At 33.5% G+C, this 21,290-nt stretch overlaps 4 protein-coding genes and 1 long non-coding RNA gene across 8 annotated transcripts; 3 read left to right on the top strand and 2 right to left on the bottom strand.

The window, feature by feature from the left end:
• LOC109345535 (polygalacturonase At1g48100-like) lies at nt 5,544-8,450 on the top strand. 2 transcript variants are annotated; one of them, XM_019584597.1, is made up of 7 exons: nt 5,545-5,825; nt 5,859-6,135; nt 6,378-6,545; nt 6,650-6,694; nt 6,782-6,989; nt 7,108-7,189; nt 7,766-8,450. In XM_019584597.1, the coding sequence occupies exons 1-7, from the start codon at nt 5,713-5,715 to the stop codon at nt 8,268-8,270; spliced, it is 1,398 nt and encodes a 465-aa protein (XP_019440142.1). In that variant the 5' UTR covers nt 5,545-5,712; the 3' UTR covers nt 8,271-8,450. The 2 variants fall into 2 exon arrangements, with proteins under 2 accessions (XP_019440141.1, XP_019440142.1); XM_019584596.1 differs by having other exon boundaries at nt 5,544-6,135.
• LOC109345537 lies at nt 8,976-10,613 on the bottom strand. Its single transcript, XM_019584600.1, has 3 exons — nt 10,533-10,613; nt 10,198-10,410; nt 8,976-9,972 (listed from the first exon to the last, which is right to left on the bottom strand). The coding sequence occupies exons 2-3, from the start codon at nt 10,372-10,374 to the stop codon at nt 9,364-9,366; spliced, it is 786 nt and encodes a 261-aa protein (XP_019440145.1). The 5' UTR covers nt 10,375-10,410; nt 10,533-10,613; the 3' UTR covers nt 8,976-9,363.
• Nucleotides 10,624-11,704, top strand: LOC109345538. The gene is made up of 2 exons (XR_002107422.1): nt 10,624-10,856; nt 11,340-11,704. It is a non-coding gene; the product is annotated as an uncharacterized LOC109345538 (long non-coding RNA).
• Nucleotides 11,417-15,409, bottom strand: LOC109345533. 2 transcript variants are annotated; one of them, XM_019584594.1, is made up of 8 exons: nt 15,283-15,409; nt 14,791-14,854; nt 14,482-14,626; nt 14,317-14,390; nt 13,771-14,235; nt 12,924-13,466; nt 12,589-12,801; nt 11,417-12,363 (listed from the first exon to the last, which is right to left on the bottom strand). In XM_019584594.1, the coding sequence occupies exons 2-8, from the start codon at nt 14,836-14,838 to the stop codon at nt 11,755-11,757; spliced, it is 2,097 nt and encodes a 698-aa protein (XP_019440139.1). In that variant the 5' UTR covers nt 14,839-14,854; nt 15,283-15,409; the 3' UTR covers nt 11,417-11,754. The 2 variants fall into 2 exon arrangements, with proteins under 2 accessions (XP_019440139.1, XP_019440140.1); XM_019584595.1 differs by lacking the exon at nt 14,791-14,854 and having other exon boundaries at nt 15,283-15,402.
• On the top strand, nt 16,110-20,322 carry LOC109345531 (probable ribose-5-phosphate isomerase 4, chloroplastic). 2 transcript variants are annotated; one of them, XM_019584588.1, is made up of 9 exons: nt 16,110-16,345; nt 16,932-17,059; nt 17,234-17,316; nt 17,557-17,663; nt 17,770-17,865; nt 17,946-18,002; nt 18,728-18,845; nt 18,933-18,999; nt 19,741-20,322. In XM_019584588.1, exons 1-9 carry the CDS (start codon nt 16,190-16,192, stop codon nt 19,811-19,813), a joined length of 885 nt encoding a protein of 294 aa, XP_019440133.1. In that variant the 5' UTR covers nt 16,110-16,189; the 3' UTR covers nt 19,814-20,322. The 2 variants fall into 2 exon arrangements, with proteins under 2 accessions (XP_019440133.1, XP_019440134.1); XM_019584589.1 differs by having other exon boundaries at nt 16,112-16,345; nt 17,234-17,303; nt 17,559-17,663.

Raw genomic sequence — 21,290 nt, 5'->3', positions numbered from 1 at the left:
TTTCCTTTTTAAAAGTAGGATTAGGTTAGGTTCGTCCCATAAAAATATATGACTCAACTTATTTGAAATGATTCCTTTTAATAAAATATTGGGCTTTTCTAAAATTCTACATATAAAAATATGTCTAACCTCATCTTAAAAAACTTATTGTTGGTAATGAAATTGTAGCATGCGGTGACAATATTAAGAAAGTGGATGGCTCCTTGTTAAGATATTCCAATGTGTTTGTACTTTGTATGGATTGGCAACTAGTTTTGAGTAAAAAATATAGAAATGAGATGATTTATAAAGTTGTGGTAGGCCTTATTGAAGAAGAAACAAATGTGATTGCCATCTTGTTGGGTTGGCTCATTCATGGTCATTTTTTCTATGACATTTAGATCATCCTCCTACTTCTCTCATTTTCTTTAGGACTTCAATTATGTTTTATAATTGTTATGATCATTGCTTTTGATTGTCTCAAATAAGATACTTAATTATAGAAAAGTACAAAGATGTATAAGTTGTTAGGTGTTAGTGAATCCACTTGGTACCCAATTATGCACGAGTAGCAGATTCAGCGCGTACCTGCACGAGTAGCAGATTCAGCGGGTACCTGCACGAGTTTGGACAGATCCAAAACCTAGAATGGTAAAACGGAACGAGTCTGAGTAATGCAATATTTGATCTATCCAGACTTATTGTCATCCCAAATTCTTATATGTATGTTGAGGTTGATGGCACCTTATCAATTTTCATGGTGAAAAAATGGCATTAGAAAAAAAATAATATATCAGGAAAACAATAAATGATATGTAAATAAAAAATAATTATATAATTTTTAAGTTACACATATAAATAGGAAGAAAAATAATATAATTTCAAATTTAAGCATCACTAATACTCTTTTTATAAAAAAAAAACATGGATGGCCAACAAAAGTTGCTACAACCTGTAAATAATTGATTGATAGTTCCCAAGGTCATTAATATCAATCCTATAAATAATTGTAAGTATCATTGAAAATATTCATAGAGCCTCTTGTATACCCAGACCTAATAAGAATTATAAATGGCCCATTATTTTATTTTAGACAAAGTCCAACATGCTCATTATTCATTTCATTTTTGTTAACGGATACCCAATCTACTACCATTCATCCATTTAGTAGGAGAGCAATCCAAATGATTGATAAAATGAGATGGTTAAGTTAAATAATCATTCTTTAGGTAATGAATTAATCTCTTTCGAAATTTGTAGATGTTTTTCTCAACAAGTGTCACTCTCAGGAATCAAACTTTCGACCTTAGGAATTCAGTGAGACTTTACACCACTGGACAAAAATGATTTGTTTATCATTGAAAAGTCTTGAGCTTAGATTTTCTAAACTTGACATACCCATTTTGTATTTTTTTTAAACAATATTCTTAGACCACTACTTAACACATCCCTAACCTTAATTATGAATGCATTACATAATAGTTATGAATAATATAATATAACCATTATCACTAGGTCCAAAACCACAATTACCACCACCATTTATCACATCCATTATCATTCTTAGTTACTAGTACCTCACTAACAAATTACCAACATCCTTATTTATACTTACCAACAATATATACTCATTGATTTGGACCAGGACAATAAACTTTTATTAAATGTGACATGAATATTCCTTCATCTTTTGATAAGAAATTAACCTCTTTCGGGTTGAGCGACTGTCCCTCTAAACAAATATCTTTCACAGAAATTGAATTCTTGATTTTTTAGTCGTTCTAATAATCTAACAGAGCCTTAAACCATTAAATCAACGTCTTGCTGGTATATTTCCACAGTTGATAAACATTGTAAAATTTCAATAAAAAATTCAGCCATATATCCTTCACGTGGTTGCATTTGTCCTTTAATCTGAATAGGCAAAACGCCTGTGAACTTGGAAGTCCTAACAACATTTCCTCTTAACTGGTCCATCCCAAACTTTATGTGCTATGTTTAATTATAATTTAAACTATCATGAAACAAATACAAACAAGAACATTAACTATAAAATAATAAGGTTACTAAGAAACACACAGAATCAAACACCAGAATTATGTGTTTTTATATCCTAATATTCATATGCTGTCAACATCAGTGTCTTAAAATAACAGCAATTATAATTAACACTAAATCAGTAATAAACTTTATATATAATCCATATTTCCATTCACCCGTGACATACACACAAGAAACCACCACCCCGTGAATTCTCTCAACAACACGAGTTCCCTCTCTTTCACATTGAGTAGTATGTGAATGATGTATAGTACTATATATTGTCTTGGAAGTTGGAAATGTAATACAACAAGGGTACTTATATATCCGGGAGCACATCTTCTATCTTTTTGTGAGTCATGAGTTATGATTAGTCAGAAAAATATTATTTGTTTGACTAATCACAGTTTATGTCACGTGGGATGATACATATTCTTGGACAGAAGATGTGTTTTGGTGTGTATCTATCTCTGATGGGTATGTTATCAAATATCAATGATTGTGATATTGGGACCCACACATATGATGGAATGAACCAGTTACTTCACGAGTGACTAAGAATCACAGACAGTACTACTGTAACTCCTGCAACACTAAATAAAGTGCACCTACAATCTTCACTCAAACTTTTCTTCAGAACAAAACCCTAGAATGCTACTTCAATTTTTATTAGCATTCTTCTTTTCATCCTTAAAAACTGAAAATCTCAAATTCATCTTTTAAAAATGTATATTAAATGAGATCAAATTAGTGACTAAAGTATTCCTACATTTTTTTTAAATAATTTAACTGATATTTAAAAGTTTCAAGAATCAATTTGGATATTTTCACCTTTTTAGGGATCAAAAGAAATAAAATATCAAATTTTCCTTCAAATTGTCCCTAACATTATAAAATTGAATAACAACATGCAAAGTTGAGAACTAAATTTCATACATAATTTCAAGGAATAAATTTATAATTGATAAATGATATTAAATTTAGAGGTTAAATTGATATTTTACTACACAATTTGGTTTTTAGAAGAAAAAAGTTTTAATAAGTCTCTGTCAAATTATGTACACATGTGACATGTTAGGACAAACCCAACATTTCCATTTTTCTCTTCTGAAATATTTACCCTTCTATAAAAGCCTCCTCACACCATGTTTTACAAACCAAGTCTTCATATTTTGCACCATATTTTTCTTTGGCATACATGGAGTTATAAACTTCACATTAACTACATTGCATTGGATATGGTTACAGAAATTTTTATATCATAAGGTAAAATCACAAAGTCTAGTTGATTTCTCAGTTATTTTTATTTGCATGAATTGTCACGTAAGAAATATATATGGGGTGTCTTATTTTCTATGATAGGGTCACTCTCTACTTTTCTAGTCTCATTTCTATGTATATCCATGTTTGTGTAATTTATCTTTGTTTTCTTTATGCACTAAATCAAACAAATTTGATTCGACCCGTGAATATGTTAATTCTGGTTGTCGTGTACCTTATACATGTTCCCAACAATCTGTGGCCACAAGGTGCTAAACAACAACAAAGAGTCACGGTTTGTGTTTCTTTTACATCAACACCACATTCACTCAATTTACACTTTTATTTACCAACGGGTGTTGGTTCAAGTGGTACATGCTTGATTCCCCTTAAGCAAAAACTCGAGTTCGAGTCTTGTGGATGAAAAAATGTCCGTTAGGAGAGTTAACCCCACGTACTTGTGAATGTTCCCGGCTCGGACATGATTGCCTACAGTGCGAGGATACCTGGAAACCAAAAAAAATTTACACTTTTATTTTTATATTCCTCTTATCAAGCACCATAGCAAAGTTATATTTTTCCATTCTGATTTTGGCCAAACTATTTGTGAAAGGACCATTCTCTAAGTACTTTGGCCTATGTGTTTGTGAAGTCAAATAGGATAGAACATGTTCATAAAAAGTGTATAATAGAACAAGCAAATATTTTGGTGTATAGCAAGGTAAATGAGTGTGTTATTCAATGTTATTAATACGTTACTGTTCATCAAACCTGTTTGATACAATGGTATAAGGGTTTAACGGGTAGTTTACTAATTAAACTGCATAACGGTGAAGTTAGATATACATATATAATATACTAACATTAATGTTGAAAAACTAATAAAACATCAATATTTTTTTTCATTAAATAATTAATTTTAAATAAAAATCGACTGGTATAACCGGTACAATTCAATTGAAAACCGGCTGGTATCATCGTTTTAGCCGATATGATTGCATGACCGATATAATTGTTGTACTATACTAGTATTAGAAACGGTTTACCTCTTGAACCGGTCGGCACGAACCAGTTTTTACAACATTAATGTTATTATACTCTATAAACAATCGCTTATGTGTTATTTGTCTTTTTTTAATTATTTAAATTCAAATTATATTTTAATCTAATTATTTTTATACATGTCTTCTCTTGTAGTTTTAATTTAAATACCATGTAAAATGCACATGATATATTGTCTTAGATTTAGTAGAATGTACCCAAGAATGAGGAAATAAAAGACATCTTAATCAATAATCAGAAAGCTATTTGCTTAATCTAGCAAGCACAATAAAGACTTATTCATAAATGGAAAGGTAAAATTTAACTTAAACAAGAAAGGTGAATGTGATTCACTTTTAACTGTGAAACTACAATTGTTTTTGTACACAATTCCCATGATGGTTAACTTCATTTTATTTTACTGGTTGCTACTTTTTGTTTTAATTGATTTGTATCTAACTTATAGCTTTAATTCACATGCAGTGTCTTAAATACAATTGATTTTACTATAGCTGCATCACTTGTTTTGGCCTCTTATCAGGTAAAACCACATCACAGATGTCACATAACTAGACACATATGCTAAAAAATCAAATATATTTTATTAGCTTGTTAAAAAAATCACTTTTTAATTTTATTAGCTTGTTAAAAAAATCACTTTTTGTAAGACAAAAAAAAAATTATCATTGTGGTTTTACATAAGCTAGGAGTTATAGGCTTATAGCATAATGTATAAACATACATGACAGTTGAAAATTATATATGAATTTTCTCTAACTTAGTTCAATGTAAGATTATAAGTAATTTTACCACAATTCAACCCCTTGAAACTCAATATGCGGTATTATAAGTTATTCAATGACCTTGTGTGATAAACAATAAGTTAATAATCTGTTTCATTATAGTGGATTTTTAAAAAAAAACTTATAGCTTATAAGCCATGAACACACAACTTAAACTTGGACCACAACACATTGAACATTACAATGAAAAAACAATAATTTGATCAAAAATTTTGGGTTGGAGAACAAAGAAACCTTGCCAGGGTCACTACAGAACATGGACCTACAAAAAGGCCTCTAAAAATTCCAACACTTTCCTTGAAACACTAATAGTTTAATCAACCACAAATTGACACGTATCAATCTTATGTCTGAGAATTTATTACTTCACTATCATCTATGCTTAGTATAAATAAGAACCTTAGCTTCATGATAATCCTTACTAGCCTAACTTTCTTTGAATCCTCTAGATATTAGTCCATAATCATTCTCCTAGTTTATTTTTCTCAATAATATTTCTGAAGCTGAAAATTTTCCACCATCTACAGATATAATCTAAAGAACAATTTGTAGTTCTACATTACTACAAACATTGTTAGTTAACTTCAACATGAGTTTCACTCATGTGTTGTTTATACTATGCATTACTATGATACTTTTTATCCACAATTTGCACAATGTGGAAGGAAGATACCATTTTCACAAGAAACAGAAGAGAAATTCTACAGCTCCTGAGCCTCCTTCTGATTCCTCTGACCCTAAGGACCCTTCTTCACCACCTTATTATTCACCTACTGTGCCCTCTGATCCATATCCAAATGATCCTAGTGACTCTCCTTCAAACTGTGTTTTTGATGTAACATCCTTTGGAGCAATTGGTGATGGTTCTGCTGATGACACAGCTGCATTCAGAGCAGCATGGAAAGCAGCTTGTGCAGTTGAGAATGCTGTTATTCTTGCTCCACAAGATTACTGTTTTAAGATCACTTCAACTATATTTTCAGGTCCATGCAAGCCTGGATTAGTATTTCAAGTAAGAATGCTTGTTGAATTTCTTAGTTCATCACATCATTTTCTTTAAATAAGTCCTCAATTCAGCCCTTGAAAGATTATGTTGTTGTTAGATAAGTCCTTAGAAGATTCAAAATGTCATTATATCGGTCGTTCTAAGGATTTAATTGGTGACGAAAAACTTTCGAGTACTTATCTGGCGAGTCCGTAATCATTCGAGGATTGAATATGTATAGGCTACTTACATTGTTCAAATATAAACAGGTGGATGGTACTGTCATGCCACCAGATGGACCAGATTCTTGGCCTGAAAACGATAGCCGAAACCAATGGCTTGTGTTTTATAATCTGGATCAAATGACTTTCAATGGTACCGGAGTAATAGAAGGCAATGGAGAACAATGGTGGGATCTCCCTTGCAAACCTCACAGGGTAATCATTTCATCTAGTCACTAATAACATTGTCCACCATGTATTGATTTGTTGAATGAAATCACACTAAAGTGATTCTAAACAATGGTATTTCACTATTTCAGGCTCCTAATGGAAAAACTGTTTCAGGACCATGTGATAGCCCAACAGTGAGTAAACTATTCATAATATAACTCTACCATTAGATAACTATTCTATAGTTTTCTACTAAAAAGTTTTTTTCTTTTTGTTCATAGATGTTAAGGTTCTTCATGAGCTCTAATCTTGTGCTAAGGGGGCTGAAAATACAAAACAGTCCTCAGTTCCATATAAAATTTGATGGCTGCCAAGGAGTACTAATTGATGAGTTATCACTTTATTCTCCAAAACTCAGCCCCAACACTGATGGAATCCACCTTGGAAACACAAAAGGTGTTGGAATATATAACACCATGATAAGCAATGGTAAAGACTAAAGTGTATTTTGTTACTTTCTCAACATGGCACTATGAATGATTAGTTCTTTATTTCTTCTATATGTAAAGTGAGTAGTTTAGAAGAACTAAACATGATTTTTGAATAGGTGATGATTGCATTTCAATTGGACCTGGGTGCTCAGATGTAGATATACAAGGTGTAACTTGTGCTCCTAGCCATGGGATTAGGTACATTATAAAGTTTCTGTTAACCAAACATAGCTATTTGGAAGGGTTATAGGTTAGCTTAATTGGACTAATGAGAATTTCTGATAAAGACTGATAACTTTTTTATAAGCTGTTGTAAGCTTATTTCAACAAGCTTATCAAAGTAGTTTACGAAATTAAGCTCTTTTTAGCTTATCGAATAAGCATTTAATTAAGTTGTTTACTCAAAGAAGTCGTTAATATCCCTACCGTGATTCTAGAATAATGTCGAAAAATGAATGAAAAATTAGGTGACTTGAATGAATGTTGTAACTCTTCAAGGTATCTTTAGGACATTCCAACTTATCTTCAGCAAAAAGTTAATGAAAAAGTTGGGTTTGGAATAAAGAAAATCAACTTTCAACCTTCAAATGCTCCTTAATATTTCTCAAAAAAATTGTTCACATGTGTTATTTTCTTCTTTTACTGATCTATATAACTACATTACTTTAACAGTTGGAACAGATCAAGTTACCAGTCACTAAGATCACAACATCTTTTCACTTTTGCCCTTTAAGTTGATTTATATAAAAGTTACTTATTGTCATGTATACACAGCATTGGAAGCTTAGGAGTGCACAATTCCAAGGCATGTGTCTCAAACTTAACCGTTCGGAACACCGACATTAGAGAATCAGACAATGGTCTAAGGATCAAGACATGGCAAGGTGGTACAGGCTCAGTAACAGGGTTGAAATTTGAGAACATACAAATGGAGAATGTCAGAAACTGCATCATTATAGACCAATACTATTGCTTATCTAAGGAATGTACTAACCAAACTTCAGGTGTACATGTAAATGATGTATCATTTAAGAACATAAAGGGTACTTATGATGTGAGAACTCCTCCTATACATTTTGCATGTAGTGACAGTGTTGCATGCACAAACATAACAATCTCTGAGGTTGAGCTTTATCCATATGAAGGAGAATTACTTGATGACCCTTTTTGTTGGAATGCTTATGGAACTCAAGAAACTGTGACTATACCTCCACTTGATTGCTTAAGAGAAGGTTTACCTGACACAGTGGGAGAGCTCTCTGAATATGAATGCAGTTAAGGACATGTTACCTTATATTTGTGCTTGCTTAGCTTATATGGAATATATACCATAATAGTAAATTGTTATGAGTTGTGATCTTATGTTTGTTACTTAGGATTCGTCCCCATGTTTGGGTGTACTGCCATGGTGTGTGATGAGTAGACATGATATATAGGAATTTGGTCTATTTTTTAGGGACCTACATTGTAATAAGTATGAAAAAGTTGGGTTAATTCCTATTATAGAAAATAAGGTAGAATTATATCTTATGTGGTTTGATTATATGGAGAGAACGTTAGAAGCATGATTAAGAAGATTATATCAAATGAATGTTAATCTAATATTTTTAGAGGGACACCAAGAAAAAAACATAAGCAAAACTTCTTGATGAGACTTTCTCTCTTAGAATTAAACCAATTGTTGTACATTAACATTATTTAAGACAAATGTAGCCGACCTTAGCAACTAACAGCTAGGATTTATTTGAAGTGAGACTAAAATTGAGTCATGATGTTGGTGTCATAGAGAAAATAGCTCCACACACATCATATTCCAAGTTGAATGCCATTATACATCACCTAATAATATTGGATGGCAGTGTGATGCATCCTAAAGACCACCTAATAATTTCATTCCTATAGATTAAAACACAGCAAGGTAGAAAGATGGAAAACAGAGTCATTCAAGCTATAAAAGAGACAAGATAACCAAACAAAGATATTATATGTTCTTAAAATGAAGCTCTAATTCAGTAATTATTACAGTTCCTCATCTTTAAAACCAAATGAAATACTTTCAAAGACAATAGAACGGACATGAAATATTGTTAATATAGCCGAATCACAGAAAATGGAGTTGGACGAAAGTTTAAGCATTTTTCTCAAAGCAAAAAAGAGGTTATACTTTCATGAAACTTTTGAGTCAGCACTAACACCTTTCCAAGACCAATGGCATCACTTCAGTCTCAAGAAAATCCAAAAGAGCAGTGAGAAAAGATGGAAGAGAAACTCAAATTCCCAATTGTTTTATACAATTGGGTAGAGATATTAATCCAACTTCACCAAAAATAAAACAAGAACCAAACAGTGCCTTCAAAATGCAGATGCAAAATTTAACGTTGAGATCCATTTTTAATAGCACCATCTCCTTTCCTTGGTTGCAATGATCTAGTATCAAGTGGGATACTGCCAACCTTCAAGATACCAGAAGATTCTGCAAATCCTTTAACTTTGACTTGCATTGACCCTACTGTAACAACATCAGTTGGTTCTTTATTACTAGAACCAAGGGATTGCTTTTTTCCAACTAGTTTTGGGGTAATAGTGACTGAGCCAATCTTTAAAATAGAAGAAATATCTTCTTTGTCAACTTCAACTTTCTCAACCTTGTCATCAACTGACTTGATGCTAGGGACATTAGAAGTGTTGACAATTTGCTCAAAACTGGAAGTTGAAGTTTGCTTTAAGCTACCAACATCCTCCTTAGGCTTTGAATTCTTGTCATCATTGACCCCAGGTGTGTTCACAACAAAATTTAACTTACGTGGAGCTTCCAAAGGTGGTATAAATGGACTTTCAAAACTCTTGATCATGAACTTTGCTTTCTCATCTTGCATGATCTTTTGACGGTTTTCATAGTACATAAAGTCATCTAGCAAAGATGTCTTCAAAGTATGGTTTTTGAATATTTTCAGCATTTCTAAACCTTTCTGATACATTATCTGCGCATAGGCAAGGGACATTTAATAGTCAATGTTTGAACTAAGTAATAAAGGAAAAATATAATGAATCAAAACAAAGCCACAATGAAACCACAAACACATGTAACAAGTTTAAGGAAACTACTCAAGTATAAACTTACAGACTCATGTTAAAGGTTAAGAGAAATCCTGCCAATTCTTAATTTAACAAGAGTTGCTAGGCAGAAATAATAATGATATGTATACCTCTTGAGTGTCTCTACTATTAGTCACTGGCTTGTGCTCGTTGTTCTCTAATATAATGTGCCTAAAATTTGAATTTTGAATGTCTTTAATGAAGTGCCATTTTACAGGGAAGCTCCCACTCCATTTATCTTGCTGCCAAAAGTTCATATCCTTGTTATAATCAACTGGACCAGACATCTCAGCAACCCCACAGAACTGACCACTTGCATTAACCTGCATTAAATAAAAAATAAAATGAAATGTCAGTGTGGCAAGCATAATGGAATTGGCTTGCATATAAAAAATAAGAAAAAACCAGAATCAAAACTCATTGAAACATCATAATGGAAACTCACAGAAAAAAATAGGAAGACAGGACAGACTCCAGATTTTTCAGCTGCTATTTTCTTTGCATCATCATAAGCATTATGCAGCTTCTTGTACCTGACACAGTGGGAGAGCTCTCTGAATATGAATGCAGTTAAGGACATGTTACCTTATATTTGTGCTTGCTTAGCTTATATGGAATATATACCATAATAGTAAATTGTTATGAGTTGTGATCTTATGTTTGTTACTTAGGATTCGTCCCCATGTTTGGGTGTACTGCCATGGTGTGTGATGAGTAGACATGATATATAGGAATTTGGTCTATTTTTTAGGGACCTACATTGTAATAAGTATGAAAAAGTTGGGTTAATTCCTATTATAGAAAATAAGGTAGAATTATATCTTATGTGGTTTGATTATATGGAGAGAACGTTAGAAGCATGATTAAGAAGATTATATCAAATGAATGTTAATCTAATATTTTTAGAGGGACACCAAGAAAAAAACATAAGCAAAACTTCTTGATGAGACTTTCTCTCTTAGAATTAAACCAATTGTTGTACATTAACATTATTTAAGACAAATGTAGCCGACCTTAGCAACTAACAGCTAGGATTTATTTGAAGTGAGACTAAAATTGAGTCATGATGTTGGTGTCATAGAGAAAATAGCTCCACACACATCATATTCCAAGTTGAATGCCATTATACATCACCTAATAATATTGGATGGCAGTGTGATGCATCCTAAAGACCACCTAATAATTTCATTCCTATAGATTAAAACACAGCAAGGTAGAAAGATGGAAAACAGAGTCATTCAAGCTATAAAAGAGACAAGATAACCAAACAAAGATATTATATGTTCTTAAAATGAAGCTCTAATTCAGTAATTATTACAGTTCCTCATCTTTAAAACCAAATGAAATACTTTCAAAGACAATAGAACGGACATGAAATATTGTTAATATAGCCGAATCACAGAAAATGGAGTTGGACGAAAGTTTAAGCATTTTTCTCAAAGCAAAAAAGAGGTTATACTTTCATGAAACTTTTGAGTCAGCACTAACACCTTTCCAAGACCAATGGCATCACTTCAGTCTCAAGAAAATCCAAAAGAGCAGTGAGAAAAGATGGAAGAGAAACTCAAATTCCCAATTGTTTTATACAATTGGGTAGAGATATTAATCCAACTTCACCAAAAATAAAACAAGAACCAAACAGTGCCTTCAAAATGCAGATGCAAAATTTAACGTTGAGATCCATTTTTAATAGCACCATCTCCTTTCCTTGGTTGCAATGATCTAGTATCAAGTGGGATACTGCCAACCTTCAAGATACCAGAAGATTCTGCAAATCCTTTAACTTTGACTTGCATTGACCCTACTGTAACAACATCAGTTGGTTCTTTATTACTAGAACCAAGGGATTGCTTTTTTCCAACTAGTTTTGGGGTAATAGTGACTGAGCCAATCTTTAAAATAGAAGAAATATCTTCTTTGTCAACTTCAACTTTCTCAACCTTGTCATCAACTGACTTGATGCTAGGGACATTAGAAGTGTTGACAATTTGCTCAAAACTGGAAGTTGAAGTTTGCTTTAAGCTACCAACATCCTCCTTAGGCTTTGAATTCTTGTCATCATTGACCCCAGGTGTGTTCACAACAAAATTTAACTTACGTGGAGCTTCCAAAGGTGGTATAAATGGACTTTCAAAACTCTTGATCATGAACTTTGCTTTCTCATCTTGCATGATCTTTTGACGGTTTTCATAGTACATAAAGTCATCTAGCAAAGATGTCTTCAAAGTATGGTTTTTGAATATTTTCAGCATTTCTAAACCTTTCTGATACATTATCTGCGCATAGGCAAGGGACATTTAATAGTCAATGTTTGAACTAAGTAATAAAGGAAAAATATAATGAATCAAAACAAAGCCACAATGAAACCACAAACACATGTAACAAGTTTAAGGAAACTACTCAAGTATAAACTTACAGACTCATGTTAAAGGTTAAGAGAAATCCTGCCAATTCTTAATTTAACAAGAGTTGCTAGGCAGAAATAATAATGATATGTATACCTCTTGAGTGTCTCTACTATTAGTCACTGGCTTGTGCTCGTTGTTCTCTAATATAATGTGCCTAAAATTTGAATTTTGAATGTCTTTAATGAAGTGCCATTTTACAGGGAAGCTCCCACTCCATTTATCTTGCTGCCAAAAGTTCATATCCTTGTTATAATCAACTGGACCAGACATCTCAGCAACCCCACAGAACTGACCACTTGCATTAACCTGCATTAAATAAAAAATAAAATGAAATGTCAGTGTGGCAAGCATAATGGAATTGGCTTGCATATAAAAAATAAGAAAAAACCAGAATCAAAACTCATTGAAACATCATAATGGAAACTCACAGAAAAAAATAGGAAGACAGGACAGACTCCAGATTTTTCAGCTGCTATTTTCTTTGCATCATCATAAGCATTATGCAGCTTCTTGTTTCCATGAGGTGTAGATGACCACACATTATATTTAATGCTTTTGTGCACATCATCCTCACTGTATGATTTTATAACAAAAAACTTCGCATTTTCATAGTCAATAGGGAAATCCTCCTTGTTATATTGGTCAGGATAAATGACAATGCTCCCTTGCTCATTACCATCTCCTGCCTTCGTTGTATAGGCTTTCACAGACAGTTGTTGTTTTGATCTACTGATTCTAGGACCTCGATTTTGCTCACCCAATACATCAGAACCACCATTTACGTCACTTGGTACTTTTCCAATGTGAACCTTCGGCCAAAGTTTAGAAGCTGCAGATTGTCCATTAGATGTAGATCCAAAATCAGAAAATCCACTATTATGAGGATCTACTTTCAATTGAGTACGATGAGACAACGTATTTCCATTAGCGATAGTATCTACATGTTGGTTTGACACACCAGAACTTCTACCCTGCATAACACGAAATACAACCATCAACCAGTTAGCAAGAAATGTTTAACGATTTTAAAGGGGAAAATACATCATCCCAGTATCAAACTACCAGACATTTTTAAAAAAATTACGGAGAAGGCCGCAATCTAACATTACCCTCCACCTGTCTTTGTCAAAAAATAATAACATGTAGGTAGGCAAAGTCTTTCATAATGTAGAAGAAACTAATGTTACTCAGGGAAAAACTTCGATTCTCACTTAACCAACAGCATTAGTCAGGGTACACTCATTTAACTCTAATGTGAAAGGAGACGTTCCCTACCTGATTGACAGCAGATGAAGATAAGTTGGGAAAATAACTCCCAGAAACACTTGAATGTATCAAGTCCTGTTTCCTTCCATCATTAGCTCTAGGCCCTTCAGGTACCCTGGCCAAGGAACTTGTCTGATTTGATAAAGGTTTTGAAGAGTTCCTAGAAAAATCACCAGAAACTGAACTGAACTTATGTTTTAAACCTCTTCCATCAGGTCTACTGACAGAAGCATTGGTTCCATACAAGGAGTCCACGGAACTATCAGGAAAATTGTCAGGTGGAACAACAAAGGGAATGTAAGCAGATGAAGCAATGGGATTTTGATAATTGGGGATGGCATAATACTGCTGTCCTCCAAAAGAACCATCAACTCCTATCACAGCACCAGGAATGTAAGGATTATATGGATTGTATGGAGACTGTGCATATCCATAGCTATAATATACATAGGGCATGCTATCATTCTGTGCACCCTGATAAAAAAACATTAAAATCAACCACTGATTGAAAATAAAAAATGGAGAGAGATAAAGACAGACAGGAGCTAGACTCACCGTGTACTGAATATCAGGACCATCTACACCAAAAATCCTATGGTGATCCTCCCATTCCACGGGCGATTCAAAACCTAACCAAGACAAATAACATATAAATATGATGTATATTTAAAATACCACCAAACGAAAGGAGACATGACATAAACATGCTCTAAAACTTACCTGTACAGTAATACCCATAATTGGTGGCAGCAGGATAATAAAAGTTCTGATCAACAACAAACTCAGGGGCTCCTTCGTTCAACATGACTTCGGTTTGTCCAAAATTAGGGCTTCTGAAGTGTGAATTAAAATCAGCACCTTCAATCTAAGTCAAACAATGATGCACATGTTATTGACTGTCATAAATCATAGTATCATACATATAACGATACAAGTCAAATGCTTATATTTACAAGAATATGAAATCATTGAAGGAAACCTGATTATATCAAAGTTAGGACATAAGCTACAAGTTTCATAAAAAATTACCAAGTATGCATCTGGATTTCTAGTTTCAGAAACATCATACATTTCCATACCAGAACTGCCACCACTGTATACAGCCATAAAATGAAGTATAAGCATTCAAAAATCATAATTGGACATACAAAATGGTGGCCACAAATGTCAAACTATAGCATGCAGAAAAACTCAATGCAGTGAAAATGCCTATTTTATATGACGCCCAAAATCAACACCAGTTCTTCACATATCACAAATCCTATCAGAACCTCCAAACCCTAAATATATAGCTCAGTAACTAACAAATTAGAAAACCAATTTGACAAACGAAAACATAAAACAAAAACAAAAACTCAATTTCCTTCAACCTACATTAAAAATCAATAATACTACACCAAACAGAAAGCAACATAAATAATAAGATATTACATTTACGAAATACAACAGCAAGTACTAAAGTGAAATAAATTAATAAACAAATAAATAAAGCAGGCAGAGAGAGAAAGAAGAAAATATTACCCTAGAAAAAGAAAATGAAGAAAACAAAATTAAGCCATGGCTAGCGAAGAACGCAGTTCCGGGATAGAATTAGAGAGCATAGCGAAAGAGAGAGTAGGTTTTTGCAACATTGTGATGCGACTACGAGAGAATTTTCGAAACCCTAACCATGAACCGAAACGACGAAGCTTTTGGACTACGAAAGAGTCGTTTTGGTGTGCCTATGAAATATAGAGAAAGATTCTCATTCCCCCCACTATTTAAGATACGACGCGTTTTTTCTATTACTTTGCTCTTTTTTTGAATTACCCGAACTACCCCTATGTGCCTTTTATACAACGAAAACGCCACTGTTGTAGTTAGGGACACGCGTTGGGAAAATGCAAACGCTGTCGTTTCGAGTGCTTGATGCGCACGGCAATGTAAGGTTATATGAGTCATTGCAAATGGACTGATTTGTCAATAATACCCTTGGAGTTTCTTTACCGACAATGGCTTTGAGAACGTAGATTGGAGAGGTCATAGTGGTAAATAGAAGCGGGTGAGAGGATAATATCTCCCCACAAAGCCGAAAATGTAATATATATATTTTTAAATAAATGGACATAGTTACATTGAAGCTTAAAGAAAAGTTTTTTTTGGTTTCACACTATATCATCGCATGAGAGGTAATCCGAGCAGAACATCCACGACTATGTGGGGCTACCTTTTTTTATTTGACATTTTTTCTATTCATAAGACTCGAATCTAAAACCTTACGAATCAAACATGTACCACTTGAACCAATGGAAAAGTTGAGGATTTTGCCCACTAATTTTTACTTTATACATGCAGTTTTGTTATCATTCATTCAAAGAGGGGCCATAATAATCCCTTATCCATTATCAATGGTGAAAGTTAACAACTTTGTGAACTATACTGTAAACCAATGACTTCACTACCTTCTTCATCGTTTTCAACAACAAGGCTTCTTCTTCATTCACCAACACCTCCAAGAACCACAACTAGATTCAATTTTCTTACAATGGTTACTCGCTCTTGTCTTGATGATAGTTCTGCTCTTCTCCGAGCAGCTCAATTCACTGTATTACTTCATCATCCATATCTTTTTATCCCCTTTTTGTTATTTTATGTGAATTACTTGACAAAATAATTTAATGTACTTCAACTTCATACCTGGTAATGTATGAATTGGTTCCTTATGTCTGCATTTTGCAATTTTTCTAAAAAAATTCCTTTTGATTTTTCCATGCATGTAAGGCAAAACATTTACTCAAATTCAATTTATTCAACAGCTAATATGCTTATTTTAAGGAGTGAATCATCATTTTAGTAATTTTAGTCCTTGAAATTGTAAGTACTGTACTAGTTCTTGACTTTAGGAAATTAACATGCTAGTCCTTGAACTGTAATATTTTGATCAAATTGATCTTTATGTCCAACTTGACTGAATAATGAGGGACTACAATTTAAGGACTCATATAATTGGTGTTTTCGATTGCAGGGACTAAAAATCGGGTGTTCGCTTACTAAGTTTTTTGTTTTTTAAAGTAAACTGATTACATATTTGTCAAATTTGAGTATTTAACTATTTATGTTTCAAATGCCTGTCTTATGCCCATTGTGCTGGGAATTGAATGATTTTGTAGATATGTTTGGTTGTTTGGTAGGTGGATACATATGTGAAAAGTGGGATGGTTGTAGGATTGGGGTCTGGACATGCTTCTGGTATGGCCATTCAACATTTGGGTCGCCAGCTTCGGACCGGTAATTTGAAAGATATAGTAGGGATTCCCATGTGAGCTCTTACTTCTTACTTCTTACATCAACCACTTCTTCCATTCCTTTCACTTCATACTACTCTTTTGCTTAAAAAATCAAAACTGTTTATTTAAACTAACTGTTTTATGAATTTTGACTACTTTTGTAATGGAAATTTTCATGTGATGTTGATGCGTTCTGGTTTATGCAGGTCTGTTGCAAGTGCAAGTGAGGCAGCAAAGGCTGGGATTCCATTGGATACCTACCAAGACAGTTCTCAAGTGCGCACAAAAATTATCATCTACATTTTCATTTGATGTTTAGTCAAATTAGTTCTTTTAAATTTTCCGGAAAAAACAGAAGTCTCTCACATAAAGAGATAACTATGTTTTTTTTCATACAATTAAGCTAAAGCATAAGGGAGAAAAATTAAAGTAATTATAGATTATCTGGATATGAAGTTGAGTCGGTCTTTATTTTATTCCATATCGAATTGAAATATTAATGTTGATTCACTGGAAATTGCTCCATTGTAGATTGATTTTGCATTTGATGATGCTGATGTTATAGAAGAAGGAACACTTGTTGCTATTATTGGGCGCCGGAAATTGCAAAGTGAGGAGTCTATAGTCCAGGAAAAGGTGAGTTACTATACCATTCTCTTCTGTACTTATCAGTGAAGAACTGAAGATAAATTTTCATATTCTAATAATCGATTCTTCCTCCGATTTCCCATCTTTTGTGTAGTCTATACTGAATGCTGCCAATAAACTTGTGTTCATTATCGAAGAAAACCAGTACAAAGATGGTCTGGAAGGTTCTGTTCCAGTTTTAGTTCAGTCTGTAAGCAGCTATGCAAATTAGTAGGTCATTTATTCTTTTCTTTTGCTTAGTGTCTTTAATACTCCACATTTTCTTTGTAGCTCAATTGGATGCCTACTGCTGAGGAGATCGAGGACATGTTTCTGGGTGATGCCGAGGTTTGTGAGGCACCCTTTTTTGTTTCATTATCACGCGTCTCGACCCTCAAGACAAGAAAATAGCTGTTATTCCCTCAAAAGAACTACAAATTCAGTATGACCCCTCATAGCAAGACTTACATACCTTTTTTTCTACCAAATGAGTAAATAGGAAATGATTGAAGGAGTCTAAACAATCCCATTGCTCCTCGAAAAGGTTAAAAAAAACTGATTCCAAAGTTGTCAGGGAACTTCACTATACAAAAAGATGACTATCTGTCTCCTAACTCTGAAAGCAGATGACAAGAACATCGGTGGAATAGCATTGTGAATTGCGATTTTGCAGCAGGATTTTGTATAAGAAGCCATAATAAAATTGTACAAAAATAAGAACCAGGAGCCAAAAACCTTATCCTTTATGCATAAGGTGAAGCAATGACAAAGGAAGGTTGCCAAATTACAAAAGTGGAGTGTGATGCCTGAGTTTTTTTGTCAGAAGTTTCTTCCTTCCCATCTTTTTATGGGATAGACTAGAGTTGTTTTATTGGTTTCTTTCAGTGTGCTAACACGCCGTTTACTTTAGGGCCGTTCATATTGTGGTCTTACAGTGGGATTGGAGAGATTTTTCAAGCTGATGTATTCTTCTTTTATTTCCTGTATTTATTTTGTTTTATCTTGATCTAAGAGGTTTTTTTATGTCTCTCATATATTCCGAATATTTTTATTGACGCTCTTTGTAAATGAAGGTCTGGAGAAGATCATCTATAGGGCTAGCAGGTCCTCTTGGAGGTGACTACCCTCTAGTCACCAGAGAAGGACATAATGTCCTTGATGTTATCTTCACATCTCCAATAGTAAGCCTTGGTAAGTTCTACCATTGTGATGTCTGAATCAAGTGCTAAGTCTCAGTCTTTTTGCTGGTTGATTCTGTTGAGTTGGTATTACTTGCAGCTGAAGTAGCGAAAAGCCTTGATAAAGTTTACGGCGTGGTGGACCATGGTGTCATATCTAAAATCCCGTTAGTTTTCTGTGTTAATTTTTATACTCTTTTATATAAGCTCGGTTAATAATATCAGCCCAAGTATTAATTACACGACCTTCACTATCAACTACGGATTGGTTGAAATTGAAAGCCATGGTGCTGATACCTAATGTTGGTTGGCACCATCTCACTGCTTGAACTAGATAAGATGGCCATTTATCAAAAAATATGATTTGATATTGATTTTAGAGTATCTATTGAACTTGAAATGATTGACAATGATTTTCTGTTAAACCTAGTACCTTATATTACTATGTTCCTTAAATTTGTTTGAGAAACTACCAACAGAAAGTACAGTACATGTAAAACATCAAATGGTTCAGTCAGACAATTTCATTTATCATGAAAAACAAGCTTAGGCTTTAAATAATGTTATCAACTTAATTATTGGTAGTCCATATTTTCTTAATTTCATTCTTTTTCTTTCTATTTGATAATTTCTCCATCTGGAAAAAAGAGATGCCAAGTTTATAATTTTAATGTCTTCTATTTTAGAGCTGTAGTTTATGTTTTTTTTCCGTATAATCAATGGTACCCCTCACTCTATAGGTAAAGAACTAATCTCTTTCAGAGTGCGTGGTTGCCCCTCTCAACAAGTGTCAGTTTAGTGAGTAAAATGCAAGCATGCTTCAGAACATATCATTTATAGAAAGTTATATGGTTTAAAAAGTGATTGCATTGGTTCTATTAATATTCTTCCTACTGTGTGTTATGCAGATGCACAGTGGTAATTGCTTCTCAGAATGGACAGAGAATTTTGGACAAATTGACCGCAGATATAGTGAGTTAAGGTCTAGTTGTTATAGCTCTAAGTTGTGGATGAGTGTAAGTAAATGTGGTTGTAATATTTACCACGTGAGTGCTATATCTTTGTAAATATTAAGGTTAAAGAATTGAGGAAGTGTGACTATTGACTATATACAAAGGAAGAGTAAGATTTTATTGTGCCTCTTGATAAGCTTCATTTTTTTATACTTTAGTAGTCTCAACTCATAATGGTTCATTCAAGATAAGAGGGTGGTTTCTCGGAGGGGTGAGCAGGATCGACCCTACCCGCTTATCTGGTATGGCCCAATTACGATTGGGTCGGGATAGGATTGGGTCTCATTGGGTTTAGGGTTGAGTTCAGGATTAAAAATTAGACCCGGTCAATATTTAGGATCGAGTAGGAACCAAGCATGACCCATCCTATGATCACTCACTCATCATGTTTGTATGTGTCTCTATTCAAGTGTGTACAAACTACAAAGTAACGACATTTTTTGATCGAAAGTATGATTGATTATTTTTTTCCCATCATATATACAAGATTAATAATATATATACATATATCATTTTATACGTCAAATTATACATTCATAATAATAAATAATATTGGGAAGACTTTATCTAAAATGAGTATGCATTATATTTAATCGAGTCTAAGTTCAGGTTTAAAGGTTGACCTAATCGATATTTAGGGTCGTGTTAGTCTCAGGTCTAGGGTCGGGTTCAAAAAATGACCCGCCAACATTTAGGGCCGGATGAGGGACAAGCCTTAACCCATCCCAACCTAGCCCATGCTCACCCCTAGAACATCCAATGACTGATTTGTTTTTTTATATTTTATTCAAAAAAAAATATTTTTAATTCATGAGATCTTATAACTGCAGAGGGTCTTGAATTCCTAATCTATCTTCACTGTTATGTGGTAGATGCATGCATGCCTTTTTTTAGTTAAAATGTGGAAAATTTACGTGGATAGTGTAGTTTGACTACACTATCACTCGTTTGGTATATGTTTCAAAATATTTATGGAAGTAGTGTATTTTTAGGGAAGTCGTGGATGGTATCCACGACTTCGGGGGGAAGTCGTGGATGGGATCCACGACTTCGGGAGGAAGTCGTGGATGGGATCCACGATTTTGGGGAAGTCTCTCTCCATGGAAGTCGTGTACCCTTAAGATGACTTCCATTGTATAATAATAACAAAAGAGTTATGTAGCCTAGTGGTTCTTGGTTTTTATGGGAACCTAGAGGTCCATGGTTCAACACCCACCTATTGCTTTTTTTTTTAATTTTTTTATAACTTTGACATATATTATTTCTACAAGGACTATGAATCATTATGAGTATATTGCATTATATTCACTACCAAATTTTATACATTTTTATTCATTACCTAATTGTTTAAAACAATATAAAATAAAAATGTACAAAATTCAGTAATGAATATAATGCAATTTAACCATAATGTATGATAGTCCTTTTATAAATAATATATGTCA

This window comes from Lupinus angustifolius, chromosome LG04, assembly GCF_001865875.1.
Source record: "Lupinus angustifolius cultivar Tanjil chromosome LG04, LupAngTanjil_v1.0, whole genome shotgun sequence".
Lineage (NCBI taxonomy): Eukaryota > Viridiplantae > Streptophyta > Magnoliopsida > Fabales > Fabaceae > Lupinus > Lupinus angustifolius.
The sequence above is the reverse complement of the archived record's forward strand: the minus strand, read 5'-3'. Positions and strand labels throughout refer to the sequence as shown.

What these genes read in the sequence shown, in the direction of transcription:
- LOC109345535 (XM_019584596.1), top strand. Translation starts at nt 5,713, where the DNA reads ATGAGTTTCACTCATGTGTTGTTTATACTATGCATTACTATGATACTT. An exon ending in GACCATGTGATAGCCCAACA is followed by an intron (nt 6,695 to 6,781) that starts GTGAGTAAACTA and finishes TTTTGTTCATAG; the next exon opens with ATGTTAAGGTTCTTCATGAG. An exon ending in TAACACCATGATAAGCAATG is followed by an intron (nt 6,990 to 7,107) that starts GTAAAGACTAAA and finishes ATTTTTGAATAG; the next exon opens with GTGATGATTGCATTTCAATT.
- LOC109345531 (XM_019584588.1), top strand. Translation starts at nt 16,190, where the DNA reads ATGACTTCACTACCTTCTTCATCGTTTTCAACAACAAGGCTTCTTCTT. An exon ending in AGTCTATAGTCCAGGAAAAG is followed by an intron (nt 17,664 to 17,769) that starts GTGAGTTACTAT and finishes TCTTTTGTGTAG; the next exon opens with TCTATACTGAATGCTGCCAA. An exon ending in TGTTTCTGGGTGATGCCGAG is followed by an intron (nt 18,003 to 18,727) that starts GTTTGTGAGGCA and finishes TTGTAAATGAAG; the next exon opens with GTCTGGAGAAGATCATCTAT.
- LOC109345537 (XM_019584600.1), bottom strand. Translation starts at nt 10,374, where the DNA reads ATGTCTGGTCCAGTTGATTATAACAAGGATATGAACTTTTGGCAGCAA. An exon ending in ATAGTAGAGACACTCAAGAG is followed by an intron (nt 9,973 to 10,197) that starts GTATACATATCA and finishes GCCTATGCGCAG; the next exon opens with ATAATGTATCAGAAAGGTTT.
- LOC109345533 (XM_019584594.1), bottom strand. Translation starts at nt 14,838, where the DNA reads ATGGAAATGTATGATGTTTCTGAAACTAGAAATCCAGATGCATACTTG. An exon ending in TTATGGGTATTACTGTACAG is followed by an intron (nt 14,391 to 14,481) that starts GTAAGTTTTAGA and finishes TGTCTTGGTTAG; the next exon opens with GTTTTGAATCGCCCGTGGAA. An exon ending in CTTCATCTGCTGTCAATCAG is followed by an intron (nt 13,467 to 13,770) that starts GTAGGGAACGTC and finishes CGTGTTATGCAG; the next exon opens with GGTAGAAGTTCTGGTGTGTC.